This window comes from Eschrichtius robustus, chromosome 5, assembly GCF_028021215.1.
Source record: "Eschrichtius robustus isolate mEscRob2 chromosome 5, mEscRob2.pri, whole genome shotgun sequence".
In the NCBI taxonomy this organism is placed as follows: domain Eukaryota; kingdom Metazoa; phylum Chordata; class Mammalia; order Artiodactyla; family Eschrichtiidae; genus Eschrichtius; species Eschrichtius robustus.
The window spans coordinates 36,414,829-36,442,008 of NC_090828.1; the positions used below are offsets into that span (position 1 = coordinate 36,414,829).

General features: G+C 39.5%; 1 protein-coding gene across 3 annotated transcripts in view; it reads left to right on the forward strand.

Moving 5' to 3' along the window:
* The window catches only part of SATB2 (SATB homeobox 2), a 191,952-nt gene extending 171,333 nt beyond the window's left edge, over window positions 1–20,619 (forward strand). For all 3 annotated transcript variants that reach the window (XM_068544717.1, XM_068544715.1, XM_068544716.1), the window contains one exon: window positions 17,615–20,619. In XM_068544717.1, the coding sequence (XP_068400818.1) occupies window positions 17,615–18,076 (462 nt within the window). In that variant the 3' untranslated portion in view covers window positions 18,077–20,619. The remainder of the gene's footprint in view (window positions 1–17,614) is intronic.
* The last annotated feature ends 6,561 nt before the right edge of the window (window positions 20,620–27,180 follow it).

The following is a 27,180-nucleotide window of genomic DNA, read 5'->3' on the forward strand; positions in this document are numbered from 1 at the left end:
GAGTGAGCTGAACAGTCCAGTATTAATAGATTATTGACAGTTTAATGTCTTGGCACCTACTTAGCCCATGAAGTATAATAACCAGGAAGCTGTCTGATATGAAAGCAGTCAATAGCATTCAATCAAAACCTTTCAGTTAATTGCTGGCTGACCTTAGAGATTTCCTTTAGGCAATGCCGTCTTCAGTTTAGACCAAAAGGACTGTATTTGTTTGTAGAGTTTATTCAGAGATGATTATTTAATATCCATCGCTCCAGTATATGTGGTAAAATTTGCCTTTTCTGTGTCTACCAAATGAATTGTCTTTTTGGCAGTGCTTTTCACAAATATTCCCTTTACCAGCTCTACTTTGAAAATATCTCATTAAATCTGTTCTCTTCTCAGAAATAGAAAGTTGGGAATCTTGAGGGAACACATGATCAAGTGTTTTAATATGATAATAGAGTTTTGATAGAATTCTTTGCTCAGTCTGGAATTATAATTCCAACAGAGAATCTGACAAAGCTAAAAAGTATGCTCTCAATAAGGGTAATTATATAATACCTTAAAAGCACCGCACCTGAAAACAAAAATGTTCTTTAATGCCAAAATGCTTTTCTGGTCTCTGTAAGTATAAATGAGATGGCTTATATTTAGTTTCTAGATTCTTTCTTCATGGATTTTTTTCCCCCACAGTTTATTTAGTTTTAGTTGAATGTTTCTAAAAACAAATTTTAATAAAATCTAAATAAACTACAGAGGTGGCCAGGAAGCAGCAAAGGCCATTTCTGTCCCTAACTTTAAACCATTGGCCTTACTCGCTTTGGACTGTGTGGTGTTGGAACCACAGTGGTTGACTCAGAGTGGCGGCAAAAATACATACTTTGAAAATAATTTTGTTACTTTCCTTTCTTTGTTGGTTCTTCCCACGCGAGTTAACGTCATTCTTTCTACTCTAAGGATAGGCATTTAATATTTGTTTTGGAAAAGACCTACAGTGCTTTCCCTTTCCATAGCATTGTGTAGATAGGCAGCATTCCTTCGCATTTCATTCCATTGAGGGTCATTACTGTCTCAGGCTTTACTGTGCTACCTATGATCCATTTTTAAGCAAATACATCTAGTTTTTATAATTTTCTCTCATTGTTACTTGTTGTTTTGCCGCCAGCAGCTTTTTTTTTTGTCATAGAAACTGTCTGCTGCAGGCCTTTTGAATTCTCTTGATAGTAGAAGTATTTCTGGAGATTGGGGAGGGGGGCAGTGAAGCAAGCTGATGAATATGTCAGTTTTTACCCCTGACAACAGTCACACCTGAAATGCATGCCTCTGAATGTCAGTAATTTTCAGGCAGATAATGGGGGCGGGGCAGGGGCGGAATTAAAGAACTGCTTGAGCTGCTGTATGGTACTGGTGGCTTGTGCCAAGTGTGTGTGTCTGTGAGTCTAGTAAGTCATTACGAACTACTGTGATTTAGCCCTTTTCGGTACTAAGTGTATTTTTAAATGAGTGTCGGTGTGAACTGGCCACATTTTCCCCCCTTACAGCTATTAGACGTGTTCTACTTTTTAAGAAGACTTTTGGCCTATATAATATGGCTATTACCAATACAGAAGTATTCTGGAAGTTTTAGGAAAAATTTTAAGTTTCCACTATTCTCTCAGAACACAGTGCCTGACCCTGTGCTAAGTGCTGAGTGTGTGGAGGAGAATGTAGCACAGAATCTATCCCTAGGGAGCTCACAGATTCGTGGAGAGACAGGTGTGTGGACGGATGACTGTAGTACAGCATGTAAGTGAGTACAGAGACAGAAAAGCACAAAAGATGGGCACATATGCCCAAACCCGAGTGGGCCGGAGGACCCAGAAGGCTTCCAGGAAATAGTGCTGCTCAGGGTTCCTTACAGAATACCTCACTGGAGGAGCTTTCCATGTAGAGGGGACAGAGGAGGCAAAGGCACTGAGATTAGAGGGGCAAAACGGCATGAGGGTGGGAACTACAGCTTTTAGAACCATTGGAGCACAGCCTGAAAGGCAGGGTTGAGGAGCAAGGACGGAGCGGGGTCACGTGCTGCAGTCAGGTCATGGAGCTTTCTTGGATGTGCGAGAGGCCTTGACCCAGCCTGAGACCACTGAAGGCCTTTCGCAAGATGCTGTGTTGGCTGTGGCCGGGAGCCTTCTGCGAAGTAATAGTTACTAATTCAGGCAAGAGAGTTTAAAGCCTAAATAACAGCAGTGAGAGAAGAATGGAAAGGGGAAAATTAACCCAGGAACTATTTAAAAGATCATCAACAGCACGTGGGACTGGCTAGATGTGGAGGCTCAGATGAGGGGAAGGAGTCAGCGAGAACTCTCAGATCCTAGCTGGGGCAATGTGAGGTCTTGGAACACCAGTTGAGAGCAGTAATGATTAATTCCCTGATAATGTCAGTTGTAAGTGTGTTTGTTTTGTACTGCGTTTTCAGCTATTAAATTAAGTCCACCCCTAAGCAGATTCACATTTGGAAGTGTAATGACTTCACAGTTCTAGTTTCTGAGGACGACCTACACAGGATAAGCAAATATGCTTAGAAAAAAGCCAAGGCAACGTGGCACAGAGACAAAATTGGACTTGCTTTGTGAATCTGAGTAGATAAGGATGCTGCATGACCGGCCTCACGGGAATATAATGGTTCATCTGCAGCTTGGAGACTAGAGTCTTTCTTGTGGGAAAAGGAATTGCCAATCCAGTTACTTTGCCCCGGGGAATTAGGAACTGGGATTTCTCTTCCCAGTGACCATCCTTGGTACCCTGGGAGCAAAAGACTTATTTTTTTGAGTTAAACCACGGTCTGAGTAAGAGTGCCTGGCCCTGTCTGCTTTTCATCTCGCACCTGGTGTATCTACCACAAAGTTTAGAAGCAAAAGTTTCTCCGTACCTGATTACCGTTAGTAAGATGATCGATGTGGACATTGTAAAACCAGTATCCTCGTAATGAATTAAACGTGGTTTCAAATTTAAAAGAATACTCTAGAATTAACCTTTCAGAAGTTTCACCTCACATGATTTAATTTTTCCATATTCTTTTTTCCTTGAAAGAAAATAAAACCAAGGATGCCAGTCTCTGATGAAATTAAATGAAATTGAGAACTAAAGGCTGTGTTTGATAAGCTCTCATTTGACACCTTTTCACTGCTAAGCCACAAGGAATCTCTGCTGACACTCCCTAGAGATCAGTGGCCCTTACCTCACAGTCTGAGGGGAAAACCCTTCTTTGATCATTTGACTTTGTTTACCCAGTTTGGACGTTAGGGAATAATAAACCATAATATGTCCGTGGTGTGGTAATTCTAGATACTTTGTCTTTTACCAGAGGGGTTGATTATAATGCGCTGCTCAAGATTTGCTTTCTATAAAAGGAATATTTGTACTTTTATGTGTTTGATTCACACAGTGCAGTTTTCTCAAGTCCTGTTATTAAGTGGTTACATCCAGAAAGCAAAAAATATGCTGAGGTAGTATTTTGTTGGTGAACATCTAATATTTTCACTAACCATAACTGTCAGATTGTTCTGACTTCTGAGTGCCCCAACTGTAAAAATTATACAGAAAATGTGGCCTATCAAGGGATTCTAAACAGCCCCATGTGAGACCTCAAACACATGGATTACCTTCTTTCTTACCCCCACCCCCCTAGTAAAAAATCTAATCCAAACACCCTTTCTCCTTAAATAATTTAAACACTCTTCTTTAAGAAGCTGGAATGCAACATAACTGCAGTGTCACCAGTGCCATTACAATTATGGGGGGATTTTTCATCTTATACTGAGTCTTGGCTGAGTTGTGTCCGGCAAAATCTCTCTTTTTTGTTCTGGCAAATTTTGACAAAGTTGGGTATACATATATTTTTAAATGGTATCCAAAGATAGAAAAAGTAAAAATTCCTTTATTACCCGCTCAAAATTAACATTTGGGAGAGGAGCTTCTCCATAATGTATTATAAATTTTCTTAACTTGTTTGTCTTCACTTTTAGCCATACACTTGAAACACTGAATAGTTTCCTCTGTCATTTTTAGTGTTATTTTTATATTTTAATTGGAAGGTGTTTATTCACACTAAAATGAATTTTTGTTCAAAACTTTTAAACAGAATAATTTTTGTATTTTTCTCAATTTTCCAGCTAAACCAGCAGTAAGGGCATGTTTGTTATATGTTAGACTCAGGGGTTTGTGATTTGTGGATCAGAGTTCAATTTTGTGTATGCATTTTCTCATCTGAAGAATAAATACAACAGGACCTATCGCCATTGTGAGATTAGTTTGTTATTGTTTTTAAGAAACAAGAAGTCCAAAGGATGGCGAACCACTTTGAATACATACTAATTATAGGATTTGAATGATTAAATTTAACATACGACCCCCAACTCACATCATATAATATGTATGTAAATCAGGAAGAATGATGCTTTAGTTCAGTGAAGCTTATTTAATTTATTGAGATCCTATGACTTAAAGTGTACACATTCTTTCCCCCCATATCATCTTCGTTTCTAAGTCATTCTTTACCAAATAGGTGTTTTCAAGTTATTTTTGTCATTGGATTTCTAAATAGTAAGAGATTTCTAAGTGGTTTGAATTTTGACTCTAGTGCTTTACCTCAGGAATCATTATTTTAAGTCTTCGTTGATGCAGTTCTTGGCTGCCTATAAGATGTTTGCTCTTGTAGAATATATGTATTCTCTACCTCCTTTAACTTAACATGTTTTCACTTAAAAGGAATTGAAACTCAGCTCTAGTTAAACTTGTTGGATGAAATTTATTCATCTGAAGCAGTTTCTGTACAAGCAGAACTCAGAGATATTGCCAGTTCAGTTTCAGACCACCACAATAAAGCGAATATCACAATAAAGCAAGCCACTGTATATGAAAATGATGTTTACACTATACTGTAGTATATTAGTTGTGCAGGAGCATTTTGTCTTAAAAAGAAAAAAAAACAAAACAATGTGTATACCTTAATTTAAAAATACTTTACTGCTAAAAAAATGCTACCCGTCATCTGACAATGTGGGGTTGCCACAAACATTCATAAAAATTGCGTTGTAAAAAACGCAGTATCTGAGAAGTACAATAAAGCAAAGCTCAATAATGTGTTCTATTCTTTCAAGCTTACCTTGAATCTGTTTTAAGAAGTCAGATTTCAGAGCTTACTGGGTCATGTATCACTGGCATTTGATGAAGTTGTTTTCATTTGGTTTACATTTTACTTCACTTGAGAATTATTTAGCCAACTGGATTAACTGTTTAAGAATTCTACTGGATCGTTCTTATCCTGAACCTTTGCACATCTTTCTCTCTTGCCCTTTTGCCATTGATGAAGTGTCATGAATTTCCATGTTGATTCTTTTAATACCATTATGAATTCCAGGTACGTATATCATCCTAACGTTTTACACTCTTCATTATCTTTAACTTAACTTTAACTTGATGTAGGAGCTCTTCTTTCATCCATGCTGGTGCAAAAGCCACTCTTTTCTCAACTATACCAGTGAAACAAGTCATGCAGTCATTTAGAAATCAGAATCCCAGAGGTAACTTGTCAGCTCTGGTCATGTTACTCTTTACTCATTTTAACTCAAATATAAGGTCTTTAAAGACACTTTAATATTATCTGTACCTTGAATCTGATCTTCAAAATATATGCCTTCTCTATTCATTTTGAGGCAAAGTTTTGTGATTTGAGACGACATTGGGAAGGGTGGTGGAGGTGTATGGAAACAGGAGGAAATGGATGCTCATGGGTGTCGGGCAAGTGGGATTGGGGTGGGTGGGCTGGGAGATGGTTTCTCCCAGGAAGAAGGACACATGGTTGTGGCCTGGACTTTCCTGAAGAGTCTGCTCTTCCTGAATTCTCCCATGAATTCTGTTATGTTTGTGGAATGATTTTGGACATGTTAGGTCCTAAATGGGCAAATAAACCTATTTATCATATGACGCCGATGAAGGGAAAGTTATAATTGCCATTAGGTTCAATATGTGTCTATGTTTTATCTCTCGTACATTCTAGTAGGAGAGAGAATTGTTTTTTATGTGTCATGGAGTCTATTTGATTGAAATATAGCTACTCCTCTTGACCCTGCTTAATTTGCTATCAGCTCATCTCCTTATATTGGAAAAGCTCGCGCAGCTAGATACCTCTTCAGGCTTTACAGATTCTGGCCACTCCCCAAAGTCAGATTGATGACTATGACACATTTTTTAACCCAAACCATACCAAAGTCGTTGGTATAGTTGTTCTCAATTTGTTACCAAAGAGGAAATGATATAAGCCAAAGCCTGTTTTAAGAAGCTTCCTCTAAACCCCCAAGTTTATTTTAACAGATTATTGTGTCACAGTGTTTTTATGCTTTCATCTTTGGCCAAAGTGTTTATTTTGAGAAACAATTATTAAACTGCATTAAAAACATACACGATGTTCCAATACCATCTTGGTTACAATATTAAAGGAAACTCAGACTAAGGCTGGATGAAATTGAACACATATTTCCATGTTAGACTTCCTACCATTTTGCTTGTTTGTATTGATTTCTCTCGACATGGTCTTCTTTTATTGAACTCTACTCTTTTTTTTTTTTTTTTTTTTTGGTTCTTATTCTCTCCCCCGACCCCCGACCCCCAACCCCCTTCCCATAGCTGTATGTGCTAAGAGCAATTGTAAAAGGAGACCAACTTATATTAAACCTGCCTGGAGTCAAAATGTAATCTAACACCTGTAGTCCGCAATTTGTCATCGTTTCATGGATACTTTTTTTTTTTTTTTTAATAACAGATTTCCTGAGTTTTGACCTTAGGATACTGTATAATCCAAAAAAAGCAACAAAACTAAACCACGGTTTTTAATAAGTCTTATAATGTTAGGATGTGAAATTACAACCATAAGAGCCAACTCAAGTAACATCATTTGAAGTTAGAAATAGTGCTGAGTTGTGTACCTAGGCGGATATGTTTTGCCTGTGAAAATGTCTCTGAGAGATAAAGTCAAGAGGCAAATCGTAATGCATGTGTGCTTTCTCCTACACTCGTTCTTTCAGACTTTCCTAGGTGACTGAGATCAAGTAAGGATGTTATTAACTGTAAGGTCCATTTTGTATTTTATAGTAAAGTGCTTGGTTTTCATTAGGGGAAAGACAAGGCTATATACTCAAAGCGATTCATGTGGTACAGAGTTTTCAAACTTTTTGGTGTCAGGGTCCCCTTTCACTCTTACTATTAAGGACTCCAAAAATGTGCATATCTGTCAATATTTACCATGTTAGAAATTAGTTCTGAGAAATCTTTTAAATGTTTGTTTGAAAATAATTATAAATAACATTTACGTGTAAATGATATATTTTTATGAAGATAACTATCTCTAAAACAAAAAAAAAATAAGAAGAGTACCATTGTTTTACATATATATTTGCAAATACTTTTAATGTCTGACTTAGTCGAAGACAACTGGATTCTCATAATTGCTTCTCATTCATTCTGATACAAAGTGTAGTTTTGGTTGAAGTAAATGAAGAAAATCAAGCGTCACACAGACATGCAATTAGAAAAGGAAGGGATATTTTAATAGCCTTCCCAGGAAATTATGATCATTCTTCTTTGATACAAAACTCTACAAGTGGTAGTTTCTTAAAGGTTAGCTGCAAAATAGAATCTAAAATCATATCAGTGAACTTTCATACTTTTTTACATTGTAATTCATTGGTCTGCCTTGCACTTTGAATGGATCTTTTACCTATTCATAATTTTATAATATCATGCATTGCTCATCTGGAAAATATTGATATATTGAGTTATTCAGATCTTCTAAATATTGACACATTTCATTGTATGACATATTTTTTAAAATTTCTTAAATCACCACCAATATCATCAGGGAAGTCTTTAAGTATTAGGGAACTGTTAAGCTTTTAGTGGAAGCTACAAGTTTTCCAAAATTCTGATTTTTGCTTGAAAGGTAAAATTTAATCATTGGCAACAAATAGTACCAGATTTTTTTTTTTTTTGAATTGACAGGCTTACTTTATTTTTAAGAAAATATCTGCCACATACCCAAGTCTGAATAATCATAGTTTGCCTGTTGGTTGTTCTTTCAAGTAAAAATGATAATTTATTCCAAGACAAAGGTGCTAGTTCAGCTCTCAGCTCATACAATCTCACAAATGCTCTTTCTCATGAGAACCATCTTAACTTCAGTATGCCACGGAATTGCATTATGTGTACTTCCCAGTTTCTCACACAGACTATTAAAATGAAGTATACTCAAGAGTTGAGATTTAATATAATTAATACCACATTACTGCTTCATCAAGGATATTCTTAAATGAAAGTTGCATTTTTACTGTGTGTATGTGGCAGTGAAGAACACAACTACTGGTGAAGTTTGGTGCCACTGACTTGACTTATGCTAACAGGCCAGCAGTTTCCCCACCATTGCTTGTGTACCATCAGTACAAGTTTTAGCACTGTCAAAGAGGCAACTAATGTCTCAGTTTTGCTATGAAAATAGTTTTGATTCATGGACCTCTCTGTGGGGATATCGGGATTCCCCCAGGGGACCGTGGATCACATTTCTAGAACCGATAAAGGAGGTCATCTTAAGAGGATCCCAGGCTGTGCATATAGAAGGTGTCACCCTGAAAGAGATTATGATTATGAGGTGTAATTCCATGTGACAGATGCTTTAGCGGCAACTTCCACGTGCTAGGTGCCATGTGGAAGAACAAAGATGTGTGCGGTATATGGATGAAAGAAATAAGACAACTTATTGGTGGACTTTCTCCTTTGTAGATCTGTAGATTTTTGGAGTGAAAAGGACAGACAAATCTCTGAATTTGTTGCTAATTTTCATAATAAGTGTAGTTACAGAAAACTACATGAGGCGTTATACTGCTGATTCTTAAATCCTCCTCTCATTTTTTAATGACAGAAACTACTTCCGGAAACCTTACTTATGACAAGAACTCTGCTAAGTACTTAGCATGCATTATCTCACTTAATCCTCATAAAACTACAAGGAAGATTTTACAGATTAACAAACGCTGTGGCTCTGAGAAAGAAACTTGCTCACAGCTGCAAGGCTAGTAAGCAGATGTGCTTTTGGGGATAAAGATTGGATTCAAAACCAGAACTTTGTGACCTCACAACTCCTGCTGACAAGGTTTATGTAAAAGCAATCTTAAGGATTATGTGATGCCCTGGAATTGTTTTTAACACAAAAAAAATGGTTTAAAAAAAAAAAAAATATATATATATATATTTGCTCTCAGATACCTGCTAGATGTAAGTTCCTATAATGAGTGACAGTTTCTTTACTTTTAAAACATAGTTTTGCTAAAAATGAATAATAGAAAGAAAAAACAATAAGTTGTACAGAACAAAAATAGTAACTGGTCTGCAATTAAAGAAAGAGAGAATATGGAATTAATCCAGTACAGCAGAACAAAGATGTACTGAGCACTTATGTGTGCCATTATGTAGCTCAGAGTCCAATAATGAGATAGATGTATAATAGTTCTATTAATTATTAATTACTAAAGCTAAATTCTCCCCACTGAGGTTTTGAGCTAAAATTAATAGTCTTAATTGCTGATTTTGAAAAAAAGGGAAAATTAAGGGGTAGAGCTAGGTTGCTGAAACTTAAGACAAATATCTCAGTTATATGGTATTTTATATATAGTATATTTTAAAAATAGCAGCACTTATTCATTAAACAAATTCAAATTGAGTTATGCATGAGGGCTTTCCAGTTGTTCTAACCAATTGTTCTTACTGCCTGGTAAATATATTTTCTCAGGATTTTTAGCGGAAGAATGCTTTCCTTCTTCGGATCAACTATATTACATTCTGTTATTTTAGGTGAGGTAAAATTAAACAAGTAAAAATAATTCTGATATTAACTCAAATGCGGTGAGAAGTCATCTCCTATTGATGCGCGTCACCATGTAGGACCTGAAGCTCTGGTGAGGCTCGCTCCTATGGGTGAGGCTTGTCAGAGAGAGGGGGATGTGGCCACCTGGGAGCCGATTTTAACCTATTACCTACTACCGCACTGGATCAGCCGCCCTGTACAGTCACCTCCTTAATAATTTCTCATTTTCTCTATATAAAAAAGACCACAAAGTCTTGGCATATTATAAGTAACCCAGATCACCCCATAATGATACAGTGAATTATATACTTTCCTAAACTTAATCATTTAGGATCTCACTTCCTTCCCTGCAGGCAAAAGCCATTATTTTTTACACATGGCTTCCAGCTGGTTTTCATTGAGGCCTTCAAAATCTATTTGAACACTGAGCGGTTTAAGAAGAGCTGCTTTATCTTTCTTAGTCAGCTTTGGTCACAGTACCATTTTGTCCTTGTGTTTTTTAAATTTTCAGTTTCGAAGGCAGAAAAACAACGTATATCCTTACTACGATTGTGTTTTGTCACTGGGCGAGGAGGTGTTGGGTTTTATTTAGAAGTTGATATCTCTTTTGAATATATTTACAACCTTTTCTTTCTTCATCGCCATCTTCATGTTCATTTATACACATGTATGTCATATTTCAGCCTGATGAGATTTTAGTGAATAAATAGGAAGGCAAGACTTATTAAACTTCTAAGTTTCTATTTGATCATGTCTTACCCATAACTTATTCATCAACACCCAACTGTTGGAGACAGGACTCCTTACTAGAAAGCTTTGTAAATTAATAGGTCCAGTTACTATAGACACTCCATAAATATTTGATAAATGGAATTTTTTTTTTTTACTCTACCCAAGGTCGATGGTTTTAAACATAATTTCTTTTAGACATGATAAGCACTTCTGATGAAGAAGGCAGCCATCAGTTAAATGTAAGTTTACCATTCTCTCTTTTTTTTTCCCAATTTATTTATTTATTTATTTATTTTGGCTGCATTGGGTCTTCGTTGCTGCGAGCAGGCTTTCTCTACTTGCAGCGAGCGGGAGCTACTCTTCGTTGCAGTGCGTGGGCTTCTCATTGCGGTGGCTTCTCTTGTTGCGGGGCACGGGCTCTAAGCACGAGGGCTTCAGTAGTTGTGGCACGCGGGCTCAGTAGTTGTGGCTCACAGGCTCTAGAGCACAGACTCACTAGTTGTGGCACACGGGCTTAGTTGCTCCGTGGCATGTGGGATCTTCCCGGACCAGGGCTCGAGCCTATGTCCCCTGCATTGGCAGGCGGATTCATAACCACTGCGCCACCGGGGAAGCCCCCGTTCTCTTGAGGATAGAAGTGCCGATGCATCCTTCTGGTTGTTTTTATGATAGTGTTGCTATTTGTGATACTGTGTTGAAAGTCCAGTAATATATTGATATTATGAGCTGAGTATTTCTTACTTAGTATGTGGATACATGAATATTTCTCTTCTCTCTAGTGTTAGTGGTGGTTTCAAGTCCTACTGTGTTTTGGGCTAGATCAGAGGACATGACTGCAGGTCACAGTAAGGGTAGACCTTACTGACAGTAGAATGCCAAGGCCCTGCTGCTCTGGCTCTGGCCCTGGCAGCCCCTCAGTTGTCATTTCTCTCCAGCGGAGGGCTGTCCGAGCTGTTCCTGTGATGGCAGCGCTGGTGGCAATGTGCTGTACCTGTGCTGTCTAGTATGGTGTTGCACAGAGTGGTTATCTAGCACTGGAAACGTGGCTCGTGTGACTGAGGGAACTCAGTTTTTTCTTTTTTTAGTTTTAATGAATTTAGATGTCCATAGCCGTATGTGGCTAGTATCTGTTGTACTGGGTGGCACGGCTCTAACACGCTGCCTTCCTTGCTGTTCTTCAGATATACCAAGTGTACTCCTGCCTCCCTGCCTTTTCGCTTGCTGTTTCCCTTCGTCTGGGATGCTCTTTTTCATGGTTTAGTCCTCACTTCCTTCAGGCCTCTGCTCAAATCCTACCTCCTTAGGGAGCCTTCCTTGAACCACCGAATCTAAAATAGCTTCCTCTTCCCCCAATTCTCCTCCTTATGCTTGGCTCTGTTTTTGCTTATAGTATTTATTACTACCTGATATCTTATTTATGGTCTGTCTCCTCTACTCTAGAGCCTTTGTTCAATTTTCTTATGTGATCTTGCTCACAGAAGACAGGAGAACATAATGTTTAAGGGCATGGGATTTGAAATCAGATATGTTTTGGATATCCAGTCCTGCTAATTAGAAGCTATGAGGCCTCACACAAATTACCTACACTCTCTGAACCCCAGTTTTCTCATCATAAATGGAGTAAAAATGCTTACTCCAGGATTACTGTGAAAATAAAATATATTTATAGCATTTAGGCCAGTGTTAGGCTCATAATAAACTTTACATGAATGCCAGCACCTATTATTAATATTAATAGTATTATCATTATTATTGAAGCTACCTTGATATTTCACTGCTGCGAACCCTAAGAAACTAACAATAGAAGCTACAAAAAAAGAAAGAGGCTTTTAAATAAACCCTTTAAAACTCTCTTTGTAGAAATTATCAATATCAGAAATGAATTGCTGACCAGATTAATTTAAGTTCAGTTGTGATGGAGAAAAATCCAAACCAAAATGAGATAGGATGAATTGTCAGGCTTCAGTTTGCAAAGGTCAAGAGGAAAGGGATGGATAGCTATCTTTACAGAATGATATATTCTGTTATTTGGGAAAGTCATGTGAAGAGAGATGAGAGACGTTAGGAATAGAAAGGTCAACTGCTGGGCCCATTTTGAAAAAGGGGAAAAAGGATGAGTCTAGAAAGTGTGCAGACTTGGGCAGATTTACATAAATATCTGGGTAGCTGCTCCATTATACTTACCTTTTTAAAAAAATACCAGAAAACAATAATCTGGGCTTGGGAAGAACTTGTTAGGAAAGAGCATATCTCTCTTCAGTTGGCAAGGCATCCTCTGTCTTGGTTGCAGTAACTGTAAATTTTGTGGTTTCAAAAAGTCAATCAGCGAGAAATATATGCCTGAAATATATGCCTATATGTTCCTCAAATGAGCTGAGGAATAGGATGGCTGTAGGCCATCCAGCAGGAATCAATGACATGGCCTCAGGCCGGAGTTACTCAGGGCACTGGCTGGGGACAGGGACCAAACTTGAGTCATTCTAGTTAACCAACAAGGAACTCCAAACATCTCTGAGAAGTTCAGACAGAAAAACTAAAATTCAGTTAAGTGGGTGTTCAGAAACCTGTCCTATGAAGAAGAGACTAAAAGAGTTGGCATTAGTTAGTCAAGATGTGGGAAAGTGCAGAAAAGGTGACTTGATCCCGCTGTTTAGATGGAAGATCTGGGGAGAGCATTGGACTGATTTCCCCGCCTGGGGAATACCACATTGTAAGCAGTAGGCTCTACTCTGCTTTTGTTCAGAGTATTCACACCACTGGAAGAAGCATTACACGACAGTCAGTAGAATTTCCTGATTGTCATAATAATAAGCTACCGCAGGTGGCTAGTGAGGAGGTGTATGCAGTTCTTTTTGCTAAAAATTATGTAAGACAATAAATAACTGCCTGGAGTAATCGGAACATTTCAGGGGAATGAAGTAGTTGGGACAGAGTAACTTGGGGATGCTTTTCATCTCAGATATTATGAATACTGTGCTCCTTCCTATCTGCTTGAAGATACTAGAAATATTATTTAACCTTCTTCATGCAAATATTGTCATGCCTCCCAACTCAATATGGAACATTGTCTGGCCTGACACAGGATATCTCACTTTGTAGATCATTTCCATTGCTGTTAGTTCTCTGAGAAACATCTTCCTCTCCTATGATGGCAGCGACATTGTCATTGTTCCGTGGAAACCTACTGTCTTAGACTGACAGCTCTCTGTGTTTAAAATTTCCAATTTTAAGGGTGTTCCTGAGATGCTCCACGTTTCTAGGTTGTTCTGGATCCAAGTAGCACCTTCACAAGGAACTGTGAGGGCTAAATGAGTTAATCCATGTAAAGTTCTTAAAGCTGTCTGGCACAGAGTAAGCGTTCAGTAAGTGGTAGCTATGATGATTATTGTTTCTCCATTTCACGTGTGGCTTCTCTGTATCCGTGTGTTACTACGGCTAGGTTCAAAGTTAGAAGGGGGAGTGAAATAGGCCACTTGGTGGGACCTCAGGAGAAGAACAAACCCTATCATGCAGAAAGATTACAGTAACTTCAAAGTATAGTTTTGGAAAATCTCTTTAAATCTAACCAATGCACAATGGAAAACCCCTAAAGAACCGATCTAATTATTTAATTAAGTGGAACCGTTATGCTGACTTTTACTACAGAAGGCAAGCATAATTTAAAAAATGGGGCACTTTAATTCTCTTTTGTTTTCCAATTAACGCATTTGCTCTAAAAGGGGGTCCTTGTGCTTGAGTATACATGTTCTGTGAGTACATATTCCTACGTAATTTCAGTCTCTCTCTCTCCTTCTTACCGACCCCCCCCAAAAGAAATCTTCACCTGTTGATGCAGAGGTTCATTTATTACAGTGCTCAAGCTGCCCAGATTACAATCTCAGAGCAAATATCTTCCTGCCATCAAAGCTGCCATGAGCAGCGTGGGTCCACCATGCAGATCTCCTCTCCCTGCCAGCTATAATTAGGATGTTGAAGTAATGGAGCTCTCACTTTTTTGCTGATGCCAGCTTACCACAGCAGACCACATGCGTTTACTCTTAGTTGAAAGTGGTAAAGAAAATGCCAAGAACATTCATTTTAATTGGTCGACACTATATGGACCTTTAGTGCCACTGTTTTATGGTCTTCTGTTTTAGATTTCTTTCTGCCACCAGCCATCAGCTTATTATAATGGGTATTCTTATTTGCATTTGATTATCCTTTTATTGTTACTTGTTATGAATTATTATTTTAAAAGTTTCATCCTCTTCTGTTACCTAAGTAACAGTGTCATCTGCCCTAATGTCTATTAAATTCTACAGAAAAGACTGACATTTTCACATCGGTAAGAAACTAGTTTTTCATCAGGTAGTCCCTGAGACTAGGATAAATGGCAGAGATGGTTTTCTTAAATGCTTGCTTTGATGTTGATGTTTTGTAGTTTAAAAAAAATTTGTCATCTGGGTAGTGTGTGGTGGTGCTGGTAGTGGTGGTGCCAATGTTTCTCTCGTGTAACTAGACATGTTTTCTTCTTCATTGATTGGACTGAGTTCCCCCTGAGCTTTGGAAAACGTTTAATTTGTTACTCTAACATGGAAAACACCACCTAAAATAGGAGAGAATGGTAAAAGAGAAACATGTGTTTTTTAAAAACTGAACTCACTATTCTTAGAGGTCTTGGGAACTTCCAGGACGTTAGACACTGATCTGAGTGGAGGAAATTCGGTCTTTGCCTTTGGAGTTGACATAATACTTTCTAATGGGGACCTTCATGGTAGCCTTTTACTGTTACAGCACTGCCGCTGATGTTGCAAGGTGTGAGCAGCGGCTGAGTTCCTCTTCAGGGTCCCACGCGCCCTCTCCAGGAAGCCCTTCTCACATAGGCCTCTGAGGGGGACAGGGGCGAGTTGTTTGGACGATCTCCTCTGTATTGCTTTCTCTTTCTTTAGTCAGATTGAAAAAGTTCATAAATACATATTAAAATGGGAAACTATTTCATGCAGAGATGACGCTGAAGAAGCAGTTATGAGGATCAAGAATAATTTTGCCTAACGAGTGTCAAATGACAAAACTAAACCAATGTAGTAATCAGTTTGATGTCCTTTATTCAAGGGGAACAGTCCATGGGTTGTAGTGGATACAGTTCCTCACAAGCAGTGGAACACTCTTCCGGAGGGATTTTGGGCCAGTTTTATAGAGCATTAGAAGTGGCGCCACAGAAAACAGGGCGTGATTGGCTGGGGTTGCATATCTGACCTTATTTAGAAAGATCAGAGAACAAAGAAGTAAGTATGGAGCCCAGAGCTGGCGTTGCATTTGGGGATTTGCTGACAGGATACTGTGTTTCTGGTCAAGCAGTGCATTTATAGCAACATGAAAGTTCAATCTGCTGATGTGGCACCCCAGGCAGGAGTGGCTCCAACTTGGATCTAGTATTTAAATGCTAGAGGGTTTTTTTTTTTTTTTTTGGTTTGGTTTTGTTTTCTAATGAGTGGGGAATAGGTAGAAATGAAAGAGAAATTTAAATTAATTACAACTAGAAAACCTTGACATGAAGGATAACACACAAAAAAGGAAGTGGATTGCAGAACAAAGGATGAATAGTTTGTTCTCTAGCCTCTGGTGGCTAGGATTCCTGGTTTTCACCCAGGCTACCCAGGTTCAATTCCTGGGCAGGGAACCAAAATCTCGCTTCAAGCCACCACTCACTGCTGTCTCCTCGACATCAGTAATATTGAGGAGGTCCATTTATATGAGTATAATCTAGTCGTTTAAAGGGCTTAATTTAATGAAAAATTATATCTTTTAATTAATTTGGAAGTTTTTATATTTTTAAAAAACATTCTTGTTTAAGGATTAAGATCAGGGCTAAAAGAAAATAAACAGAAGTTGTTCCTAATTTTATGGAGAATTGATTTTCTGACTCAAATACTGACTTATTCCACTGTTATACTCTAAGAGTAATTATGAGGCTGATATAATAATGACTATCATTTATCGGATGTTTGCCCTAAGCCAGAGGTGAACAAACTCTGGCCCATGGACCAAATCCAGTCTGCCACCTGTTTTTTGTTTTTTTAAATTAATTAATTAATTTATTTGGCGCATTGGGTCTTAGTTGTGGCACGCGGGATCTTTCATTGCGGCGCGTGGGCTTCTCTCTAGTTGTGGCGTGTGGATTTTTCTCTCTCTAGTTGTGGCGCGTGGGCTTAGTTGCCTTGCGGCATGTCGGATCTTAGTTCCCAGACCAGGGATTGAACCCGAGTCCCCTGCATTGGAAGGCAGATTCTTTACCACTGGACCACCAGGGAAGTCCCTGCCACTTGTTTTTATAAATAAAGTTTACTGGAACATAGCCATGCTCATTTGTTTATATTCACACTATAGAGTTGAGGCATCACAATAGAGACGGTATGGCCCTGCTAAGGCTAAAAATATTTCCTATTTGGCCCTTTGCTGAAAAAGTTTGTCAACCTCTGGTTTAAGGCAAGCACTGTTCTTTACATGCATTATGTCATTTAATCCTTCCAACATCCCTAGAAAGTCAGTGTCTTATCTTTCTTTCATAGATAATGAAATTGAGGCTTAAAGATGTTTAGTGTCTTGCACAAGGGCACCCAGCTAAGGGGAAGAGTCTGGACGTGAGCCCGTGTGATCTCATCTGTAGAGCCTGCACTTTTCCTCTGGGTCCAGTTTCTTTGTCATTGGGCTTCAGAGAGGTGGCACGCCACGCTGGTTAACAGCAAGGCCCTGGAGCCACAGATCCTTTGAATTCGAATGACCTTTGGCAACAAATGACTTAAATTCTTTGTGCCTCCGAATGGAAACATTACTATTATTAACCTCTTGTTTTGTAGATGAGATTCTGAATCTCCAGAAATTCTTTTAAGTTTTCAGAAGACCTGAACTTACCATGACTACAGCATCACTACAGTGCTAGCTAGACAACATGTATTTCAGAGGGACGATGGCTTTTGAAAGGTGAGATTGTGAATCACATGTTAATTTTGTTTAAATTTTAATTATCAGGTCCTTCATAGACAGCAGTCTCAGCCAGCCAAGGAGAGCTCCCCTCCCAGAGAAGAAGCGCCTCCCCCGCCTCCTCCGGCTGAAGACAGTTGCACCAAAAAGCCTCGGTCTCGCACAAAGATCTCTTTGGAAGCCCTCGGGATCCTCCAAAGCTTCATCCATGATGTGGGCCTGTACCCTGACCAGGAAGCCATCCACACTCTTTCTGCTCAGCTGGATCTCCCCAAACACACCATCATCAAGTTCTTCCAGAACCAGCGGTACCACGTGAAGCATCATGGGAAGCTCAAGGAACACCTGGGCTCGGTGGTGGACGTGGCCGAGTATAAGGACGAGGAGCTGCTGACAGAGTCGGAGGAGAATGACAGCGAGGAAGGCTCGGAGGAGATGTACAAAGTGGAGGCTGAGGAGGAGAATGCGGAGAAAAGCAAGGCTGTGCCTGCTGAAATTGACCAGAGATAATGTGAACTGCCACCAGGCAAAGCAATACATCGGTCCAAGGATTTTCTGTTTTAGTTTCTTTAAAAACATTTTTTTTTTTTTGCTTTGTTTTATTTTTGTCTTTTTTTGGTCTGTTTTGTTTTCCTTACCTTTTTTTGACATCTCTCTGTTGCACAGGATACACCTGTAGACTGAATAAGTTCAGTATTTCTGAATCGGACATCGCCTTGGCAAAGACACTAAAGTGTTACGCTTTACAATGGACTGGATCACAGTCATTACAATCACAGGAGACTCTGCCTTCATTATCCTTGCACTTACGGAAGAGACACCAGGCAAGTTCCAGGATGGAAAGACCTACGAAATAAATGAAGGAAGCTACAAGTGTGTGTGTATATGTATATGTATATATCTATATATTTACATATATATATTAAATTGCATGGGACAGAGAACTTTACAATCCGAAAGAATAGACTGTGAAATGAGTTCTTAAAGAAGAGACTTGTTTATGTATTAAAAAAACCACTTCACAGTGAGTCGCTTTGGCTTTTTGATAAACTGCGGCCTGCTCTCAGGGTGGGGTGACTATTTTTGAATTCCTATTTATTTTCTGTGTTTGTCCCTGATTTTTTTTTTTTTTTTTAATTCTATGGCTTCCTATCTGGCAGCTTGATGGGTAATTTTTGAGGTATGTATTTAACAAAACAAATCAACACTGCCAAAAAAAAAAAAAAAAAAAAAAAGAAAGAAGAAGAAAGTGAAAAAAAAAATCAGGGCACCTTAAAATGATACCAGTCATATTAATCTTAAAGACACAATGCACACTTAAAATGACTCGCGTTCCGTTATTCAACTTGTCGTTACTGTAGTGAACAGATGCATTTCTGTGGAATTCCAAATGAGTAAAGCTGAAATTCAGTACAGAGAAAACTTGTCCATTAGTGCAGTCTCGATAAAATGACATACTGATGTCAGACAAATGGAATTCACAGTATGAGCCACATTTTATTGTGAAATTTATTTACCTGCTTGTGGCTTCAGATCTTAAAATTAATAAGCCTGCTCATTTAAAACTTGTTTATTGTTGCTGTTTTCTTTTTCTTTTTTTTTTAAATAGAAAATAGTTCAATGTAATATTAAGTTAGAAAAGAAGTTGCTGCCCAGTTAAAGGGGCTCCCTCTCAAATAAATCTCCATCCCTTCATCTCCCGAAAGACGTTTCTCATTTCTGTTTCACTCTGGGCTTCCTCTTTGTACGTATTCCGTCCACCTAACCAGACGTTTTCAGTCCTTGCTCTCACGCGCCTCATCCCTTCCCTACTATGGGGGCAGCCCTAACAAGAACCCGTTTTTGAATCATTGTGCAGCTCCAGGCAATAGAGTAAGCAAAGCAATTTCAGTGGAATCACGTGCTCGTCATAAATGGAAACATTTTCCCAGTTACCTACGTAGCAGTTACCTTACATAAAGCAGAACTAATGCCGACTGGCTGTTTAGTGGAATGAGCATTAAAGCTGCAATCTACTATAGTCCTCCCACCGCCTCTAGCTTCCCATCAGAAACCATTACTTCCCACTTCTACTTCTAGCCATTGCAAGAGGAGACCTCACCTTCAGGACTGGCCAAGTGAAACTAATCTCATGCTTCAAGGTGGCCGTCAAACAGTCCCACACGGTTGGATTTTTTTTAGAGTCGTGCTCTCATGCAACCTTTTCAAAGACCTTATGCAATATCACTTTGAAAGTTATTTTCTGTTTACTACACAAACATTGTAATATAACTGTTAATACTATTTATATATTTGAAAGGTATAAAAGGTCAGAGTTAAAAAAAGCAAACCTCTATGTGTAGATATTAACTCAGAACTTAACAATATACAGGGAGAAGACATGTTGCAATACAAGCTAATTCTAGCTGCTCAGTAACCTCTGGAGTTTTTAAAGGGACATTTTCCTGTACTTTTTCAAATAATGATGTTTAAAAAATTATCTTGACATGAGCGTCGTATACCTTTGCAAAAGGATGGTTGTTTGCAGTCAAGCCCTGGGCCCGTCCTTCCTATTTTCTGTAGTATGCTGCAGCTTTAATCAGAACGTCCATGGTTGCTGCTTCCTAATATCCGAGTTACTCTTTTCCAAATTGTCTTCTTACACTGTTGCTGAAGGTCACTCTGTACACGTAATGGAAACTGATTTTGCCAAGCTCTTACAAGGTGGTTCATCTATCGATGGCATCCGCATTTGGTATCTTTTACACTTCAACCAAAAATTTATTAGGTATTTTTCAATGCTAAGTCTTGCCTTTTATTTTTTAATTTCACTGCCAAGTTTGCAGTGGTTCTAAGTGAATCTGTGGGCATTTTAGCCTGTGGTCTTGCCAGATCTTTGCGAATTACAATGCATATATGTCTATTTATTCAATATCTGTCATATAATATCTATTTGGAAGAAGAAACTTTCTCTTGTAGTGCCTCTTGACAAAGCACAATTTCCCGCCTTTTTTTTTTTTTTTTGTGAAATGAAAAAACAAATTGTGTTTTATTGCGATATCAACAATGTGAATAAGGATTAACATATTGTAAATGTTCTTTTTTCCATGTAAATCAACTATCTTTGTTATCACTAAGTGATAATTAATTTTTAACTTATGTGCATTGTTAGGCTGTTAGAATTTTTTGGTTGTTAAAATAAAATGCATTCAAAAAATATGACTTTGTCAAGTATTTTACTGGGCATTGCCCTCTTTCCCACTTGGTTTTTTTGTGTGGAATGAGACCTGGTGAGTGTAAGGAAAATCCACTCCTTTATTTACAAGACAGCTGTACCTGCAGTTACAGATGTTTGAGTCCTGTCCAGTGCAAGAATTTAATTGCACATGTGAATGTATGTGCACCTCTGTGTGTTTATAAACGTATGCATGCTCACATCCTGGAGCTGGCAACTGGGGGAGTCATTTGCCCAGATGTTTTGTTGTATACAAACAAAACTCAATTTATAAAGATATATTTATGGGCTTGCTTCTTTATTTTTCTAGTGAATATTTTCTGTTTATAATTAAAAACCCACAAATGACTGCGTGTCAGGAAACTTTTGGAGCACATATGTCCATGGTTAATGGACATAATAAAAGTCTTTTATATTTAGAGCCGGGTACCATAATGTGAGCATAGAGGAATGCCGGAAGGATTGATGTATCTGAGAAATGTGTGAAAATGATTTTTTAGAAAGTGCTCACAACGGAAAAAATTGCTCTAAAGACTAAAGTTAATAAGGAAGGAGCAAGTGCTTAGCTTCAGAACTGACAAAGAGAATGTCAATTAAAAAGTGTTTTTTTTCTTTTGATATGGTAAATTGTTCTTCCCGGGTTTTCTTTCTTTTTTCTTTTTTGTTCATTTGGTTGGCATACAGATGTAATTTTTCTTTCCTTTCTTCCTCAGTTTCACTTGCCTTTTTTCACATGATAGTTGACAGCCCGTGGACTGTGTAGATAAGTTTTAAGGACAGTTTGTGGAAACTGGGTGTTTGCAGAAAGGCAGACAGCCCCACAGCACAGTGCTAAAGGTTTTTAAAGAAAAATTAGAGATTCAGTAGAGGGTGAAACAAGTTGCTTACGCAAATGTACATGAATTCTGCATTTGGGATAAAGACATAGAAGTAAAGCATGTGTGAGATAGTCTGCCTTTTAACACAAATGCTTTCCACCTGCCTGAGGTTGTGTTCTAGGGGGTCATAATTCACTGGAGGTGACAAACTCAAAACCGGGTGGCTCTGCCCACGGATGGATTGGCTTTGGCCTAGAAGGTGGTCTCTGTGCTAACAACTTTTATTTCCAAGAAAACAAAGTCAGAGATTTCTTGACTATATGTTAAGTCATGTCATCTCAGAGCCATCACTTTACGGGTTGAGTTTTTGTCTTTTTTTTCCTTAGAAGAGATACTTTCCTTTACTCTGTTATTTCGCTTTCTGCAAAGTTTTAAACAAAGATTTAAAAGTCCCCACATTTTTTCTAAAGAGCAATCATGGCATAATTAGACAGTAAACACTTATTAAACATGTACTCTATAGCAGATAATTTGCTAAGAACTGAGGTGACAAGGAAAACTGTATGATTTAACGCTCTCCCCTCAAGGAGCTTATAACTTACTGGACATGTATGATATAAATCCAGGAAAAGTGATATTGTCATTCAACGGTTGTCTCCAGACAGATGTTTATTTGTTTAGTGAGTGGTACAAACATGTGCTATAATGTAGAGAAAGAAATTATCATTATCTGTGAGCTAGAATGGCCTTGAAAGGTGCGTTACTTAGGATTGGCTGCATATAATTTAAAAAAATACAAAGTAATCAGAAGAGTTTACCTATTTCTTTTTTTTTTTTTAATTAATTAATTTATTTATTTATTTTTGGCTGTGTTGGGTCTTCATTTCTGTGCGAGGGCTTTCTCTAGTTGCGGCAAGCGGGGGCCACTCTTCATCGCGGTGCGCGGGCCCCTCACTATCGTGGCCTCTCTTGTTGCGGACCACAGGCTCCAGACGCGCAGGCTCAGTAGTTGTGGCTCACGGGCCTAGTTGCCCCGCGGCATGTGGGATCTTCCCAGACCAGGGCTCGAACCCGTTTCCCCTGCATTGGCAGGCAGATTCTCAACCACTGCGCCATCAGGGAAGCCCTACCTATTTCTTACATAAAAGAAATTGCTGAGGTATTCTGGCTTCACGAAGTTGTCAGGGACTCAAACTCCTTCCAGCTCCCAGCTCCATTTATCCCTATGTTCCTGTGTTCCATCTTCCTCTTAGTCCAGGATGATTGCTAGAGCCTCGCCATCACATCCACCTTTCAGACACCAGGGTGGAAGAAGAGTGAAGAATGGCATACTCCCTTTCTTTTATGGGACTTCTTCAAGTCCCCCACCTAAATGCAAGGGAGACTCTGGTAAACGTTTCTAGCTGTTCCATGAATTCCAGAGAGAAGGGTAGAGGGGATATTTTGGTAGGCAACTCACAGCCTCTGCCAGAGAAGGTATCCAGAAGGATGTTGAAGATAATAGATAAGAAGAAGATAGTGAAAAGGCACATTTATCCTGCTGCTACTTCTGGTACCTTGTACCTCTTCCTCCTTCCCACCCTGAGCTCTTTTCCTTGCTAACTTTAGGAATCAGTCCAAGCACCACTTCTTCCAGGAAGCCTTTCTGATCTGCCCTGCCAGTGTGGTTACAAATCCTCCTGTGCTCACATAACATTCAGAGTATTCCACCATCACAGGACTGTCCCAGTTCTTGTGGCATATTGTGGTTGCTGTATTTGCTCAGTGGGAAAGTGTGAAGTTTTTCTTTGCATTTATCCATGCAGAGAACGGGGGTGGGCTGGTGGAGGTGGCATGAGCCCTGGGGAAATAGGTGTGACAATGTTTCCTCTGGATGAGCATGTCTAGGACTGGCACATTGAGTTGGAGACAGAAATGAAGAATGAAAAGTGCAGCGAGAGCCAGGTGATTTAGAACTCTGCCAGCTCAATATTGCAGGGAGACGGTAGAGCTAGGACCTAAAGCCAAGCCTGCATGTCTCCAAAGCTTACATTTCCACCCCCAGTATCACACCACCTCTCTTTATGTCCTAGTGTGTCCTAGAAAGGCTGTATGAACTGAACATCAATTTATTGGCCAACATATTTTGTATGAAATGACCTTTTGACTTCTCTTCACACACTTTTTCATCATCTTGTCTGAGTATGACATTTCTGATGGAGTTTTGTTCTAAAGGAAAAACCTATTTAAAAAAACACCATGTTCTGCTTGTAAAACTGTCCCAGAAAAAAATCTAGAAGTAGCTTCTTAGGAGACATTTTAAGAGGTTTAAAGTGTTACCTTCACATATGGAGAAATAACTACAAAAATATTCCATTAGCACTGTAATGAATAGTGCAGAGCAATGATTAATTAAAGAGAGAACTATAATTTATTCACTATCCATTAACAACCATAATCCCGTTTTAACGCAAAACAGCACAGACTAAGGGAGTCCTGGTAGTCTCTGTAGCAACTTTGGACTGTGCAGTCCTAGGAGCCCTCTCCCACCTTAAGGAAAAGGTAAGGAGAAAATTCTTTCTAGATTTACTCTCTCTCAAGTTGATTGTGAGAAGGCAGTGAGCTATCCTAGGTTCTATTTCTTACCAGTTTTGCAGCTTGTTATTTTTCAGATCCTCAGTTTCTTCATCCATAAAATGGGGCTGATAATTCATAGATCTCAGAACTGTTGTTATGATTAAAGAAAATAACTAGGTAGAAGCATCTAGAACAAATCCTTCCTTTCTTTCTTCCTTCCTTCCAAGAGAGAAAGAGAAGCAGGATATAGTAAGATACTATAAATGACTTAAAATACTTCAGATGAGTTTTAGAGTAGGATTAAGTCTAATGTTTTTACAAGTTGTTTTACATTATTTAAAGCATTTGTGCCTGAAGGGCTACTGTGTGCGCTGTTTACGTCCTGCTTTTGTCCCTCCTTTGTCCCTCTCTTTCTTCCACTGTCTCTTATTACAATCTCTTTCTGTCCCTCCCTCTCATCCTCTCTTTCCTTCTTCCTGTCAAGAGCTATAATATGGTTTTCTTTCTAAATGAGTAAGAAAATGAAAGAGACGGTTTAGTAGCCTTCCGAAGTCTTCAAAATTAGATCTTTAAACACGAATGGCACCCACTCTCTTGTTTTTCTCCTGCTTCACTCCTGCTCGGTTCTGCTGTGTTCTGCGGATTCCTTCTTTTCCCTCCATGAATGCTCAGGTGCTGCAGGTGCCTTCTTTGAGCCTCCTCTTCCCAGATCTACACTCCTTCCTCATCCGCTATCGGGACACTAAGTGTCCCCGTGTGCCGACGACCTCCACTTTCTACCTGCAGCCTAGACCTATTCTGGGTCTCCAAACTGTCCAGTTGTACTGCCTGCTCACACTTCCACTGAACATGTCCCCAGGTGACCTCATCTTCCTCTCCAAATTTGGTCCACCCAGCTGATGGCAACTCCAAACTTCCAGTCGCTTGGACCTAAAACCTTGTCTTTATCCTTTATTATTTTTCTGTCAGCAAAGTTCTTTTGGCTCTACCTTCAAAACACATTCACAGTCTGACGGTCTCTCACCTTCACTACCGCTACCAGCTCTGTCAGAGACACCATCCTCTCTCACCTGATCTGACCCTCTCTAACCTCCTTCCCTTCTGCTTTCCTCCTGCTTCCTGGGCTCCAGCCAGATCGGCCTCCTGGCTGTCCCTGGAATACAGGGCTCACTCTGGCCTTAGGGCCTTTACTCTTCTCCCTCTTCACTCTGCCAGTAGAGCTTTTCCCCCGGACAGCTGCACGCTCACTCCTCAGTCCCCCTCAGTTTGCTCAGACGTCACCTCCTCAATGACAACTACTCTGACCACCTTATTTAAAATTGCAATAGGGCTTCCCTGGGGACGCAGTGGTTAAGAATCCGCCTGCCAATGCAGGAGACCCTGGTTCGAGCCCTGGTCCGGGAAGATCCCACATGCCGCGGAGCAACTAAACCCATGTGCCACAACTCCTGAGCCTGCACTCTTGAGCCTGTGAGCCACAACCACTGAGACTGCATGCCACAACTACTGAAGCCCGTGCACCTAGAGCCCGTGCTCCACAACAAGAGAAGCCACGACAATGAGAAGCCCGCGCACTGCAAGGAAGACTAGCCCCCACTCGCCGCAACTAGAGAAAGCCCGCGCACAGCAACGAAGACCCAACACAGCAAAAAATAAACAAATAAATTAATTTATTTATTTAAAAAAAAATTGCAACAGACCCCACGCCCACCTTCTGGATCCCTTTTATCCTACCCTACCTTATTTATTTATTTATTTTTAAATTTTATTTATTTATTTATTTATTTATGGCTGTGTTGGGTCTTCGTTTCTGTGCGAGGGCTTTCTCTAGTTGCGGCAAGTGGGGGCCACTCTTCATCGCGGTGCGCGGGCCTCTCACTGTCGCGGCCTCTCTTGTTGCGGAGCACAGGCTCCAGACGCGCAGGCTCAGTAGTTGTGGCTCACGGGCCTAGTTGCTCCGCGGCATGTGGGATCTTCCCAGACCAGGGCTCGAACCCGTGTCCCCTGCATTGGCAGGCAGATTCTCAACCACTGCGCCACCAGGGAAGCCCTACCTTATTTTTTTCATAGCTTCTAACATAATGTATAATTTACTTATTTTTCATGTTTTTGCCTACTTGTCGGTTCCTTAACCCCAGTGAAAACACCAGGAGGGCACAAAGCCTGTTTCTTTTTAGACCAATCAATATTTAAGTGGACTACATTTCCTAACAGTTTTCACCTAGTTGGATTTTTCAGTTTTCCCAACTTCAGCCTGGATTAAGGATTTCAATTACTTTCTAGAGATGAACTTCATCTGAATATTTCTTTAGTGCATAACAAAGGTACCTGAGGCCTCAGGAACTTCCAAGACGGACATTTGTAAGCCCACATTTGGATAATTTACAGCCTGTGATTCTATGCTGTCTTGGAAGATAGAATCACTGAAGCACGGATTCTGTTGTCTAGCGCATCCTCTATTCAAAGCAGAAATCCCTTTTCAGGTTGGCGGCGTCTTCGGCTGGAGGCCAGGCAGTCTTCGTCCATCCATGACTAGGAGCTTATGACTGTGGGACTCAGCCCAGTCCACCTGGGGTCAGCTCTGCTGTCCCTGAGCTCTTATGGATGCCGCCTAAGACTGCACGGGCTCTTCCAGTAACCACCTCACGTATTTGAACTCACATTGGATTTAGGACCACTAAATCCCTTAAGTTCTTAGGTTTCTTTTATTAACCATGTGATGTAGCCACAAAGAGAGCTTATGTCATTCAGACTGCAAGAATAGAGATACACCGCTTAGGTCAAGGGAAGTGATCACCCTATCCTCTTCAAGCCTATCAGGCCACATTATGGCATTATTTTCAATTCTGATGACATTTTGGAAATGTATCAGTAAACTGAGGTATATTCAGAAGACACAGGGTGATCAGGATGGCGAAGGACCTTGAGAGCTTATTTTCTATTAATTTATTCGATTCAATCATTTTCTTATTCATCGACCAACAAGCCAAATTTATGAAACGTCTATTGGATTGAAATCACTGTGG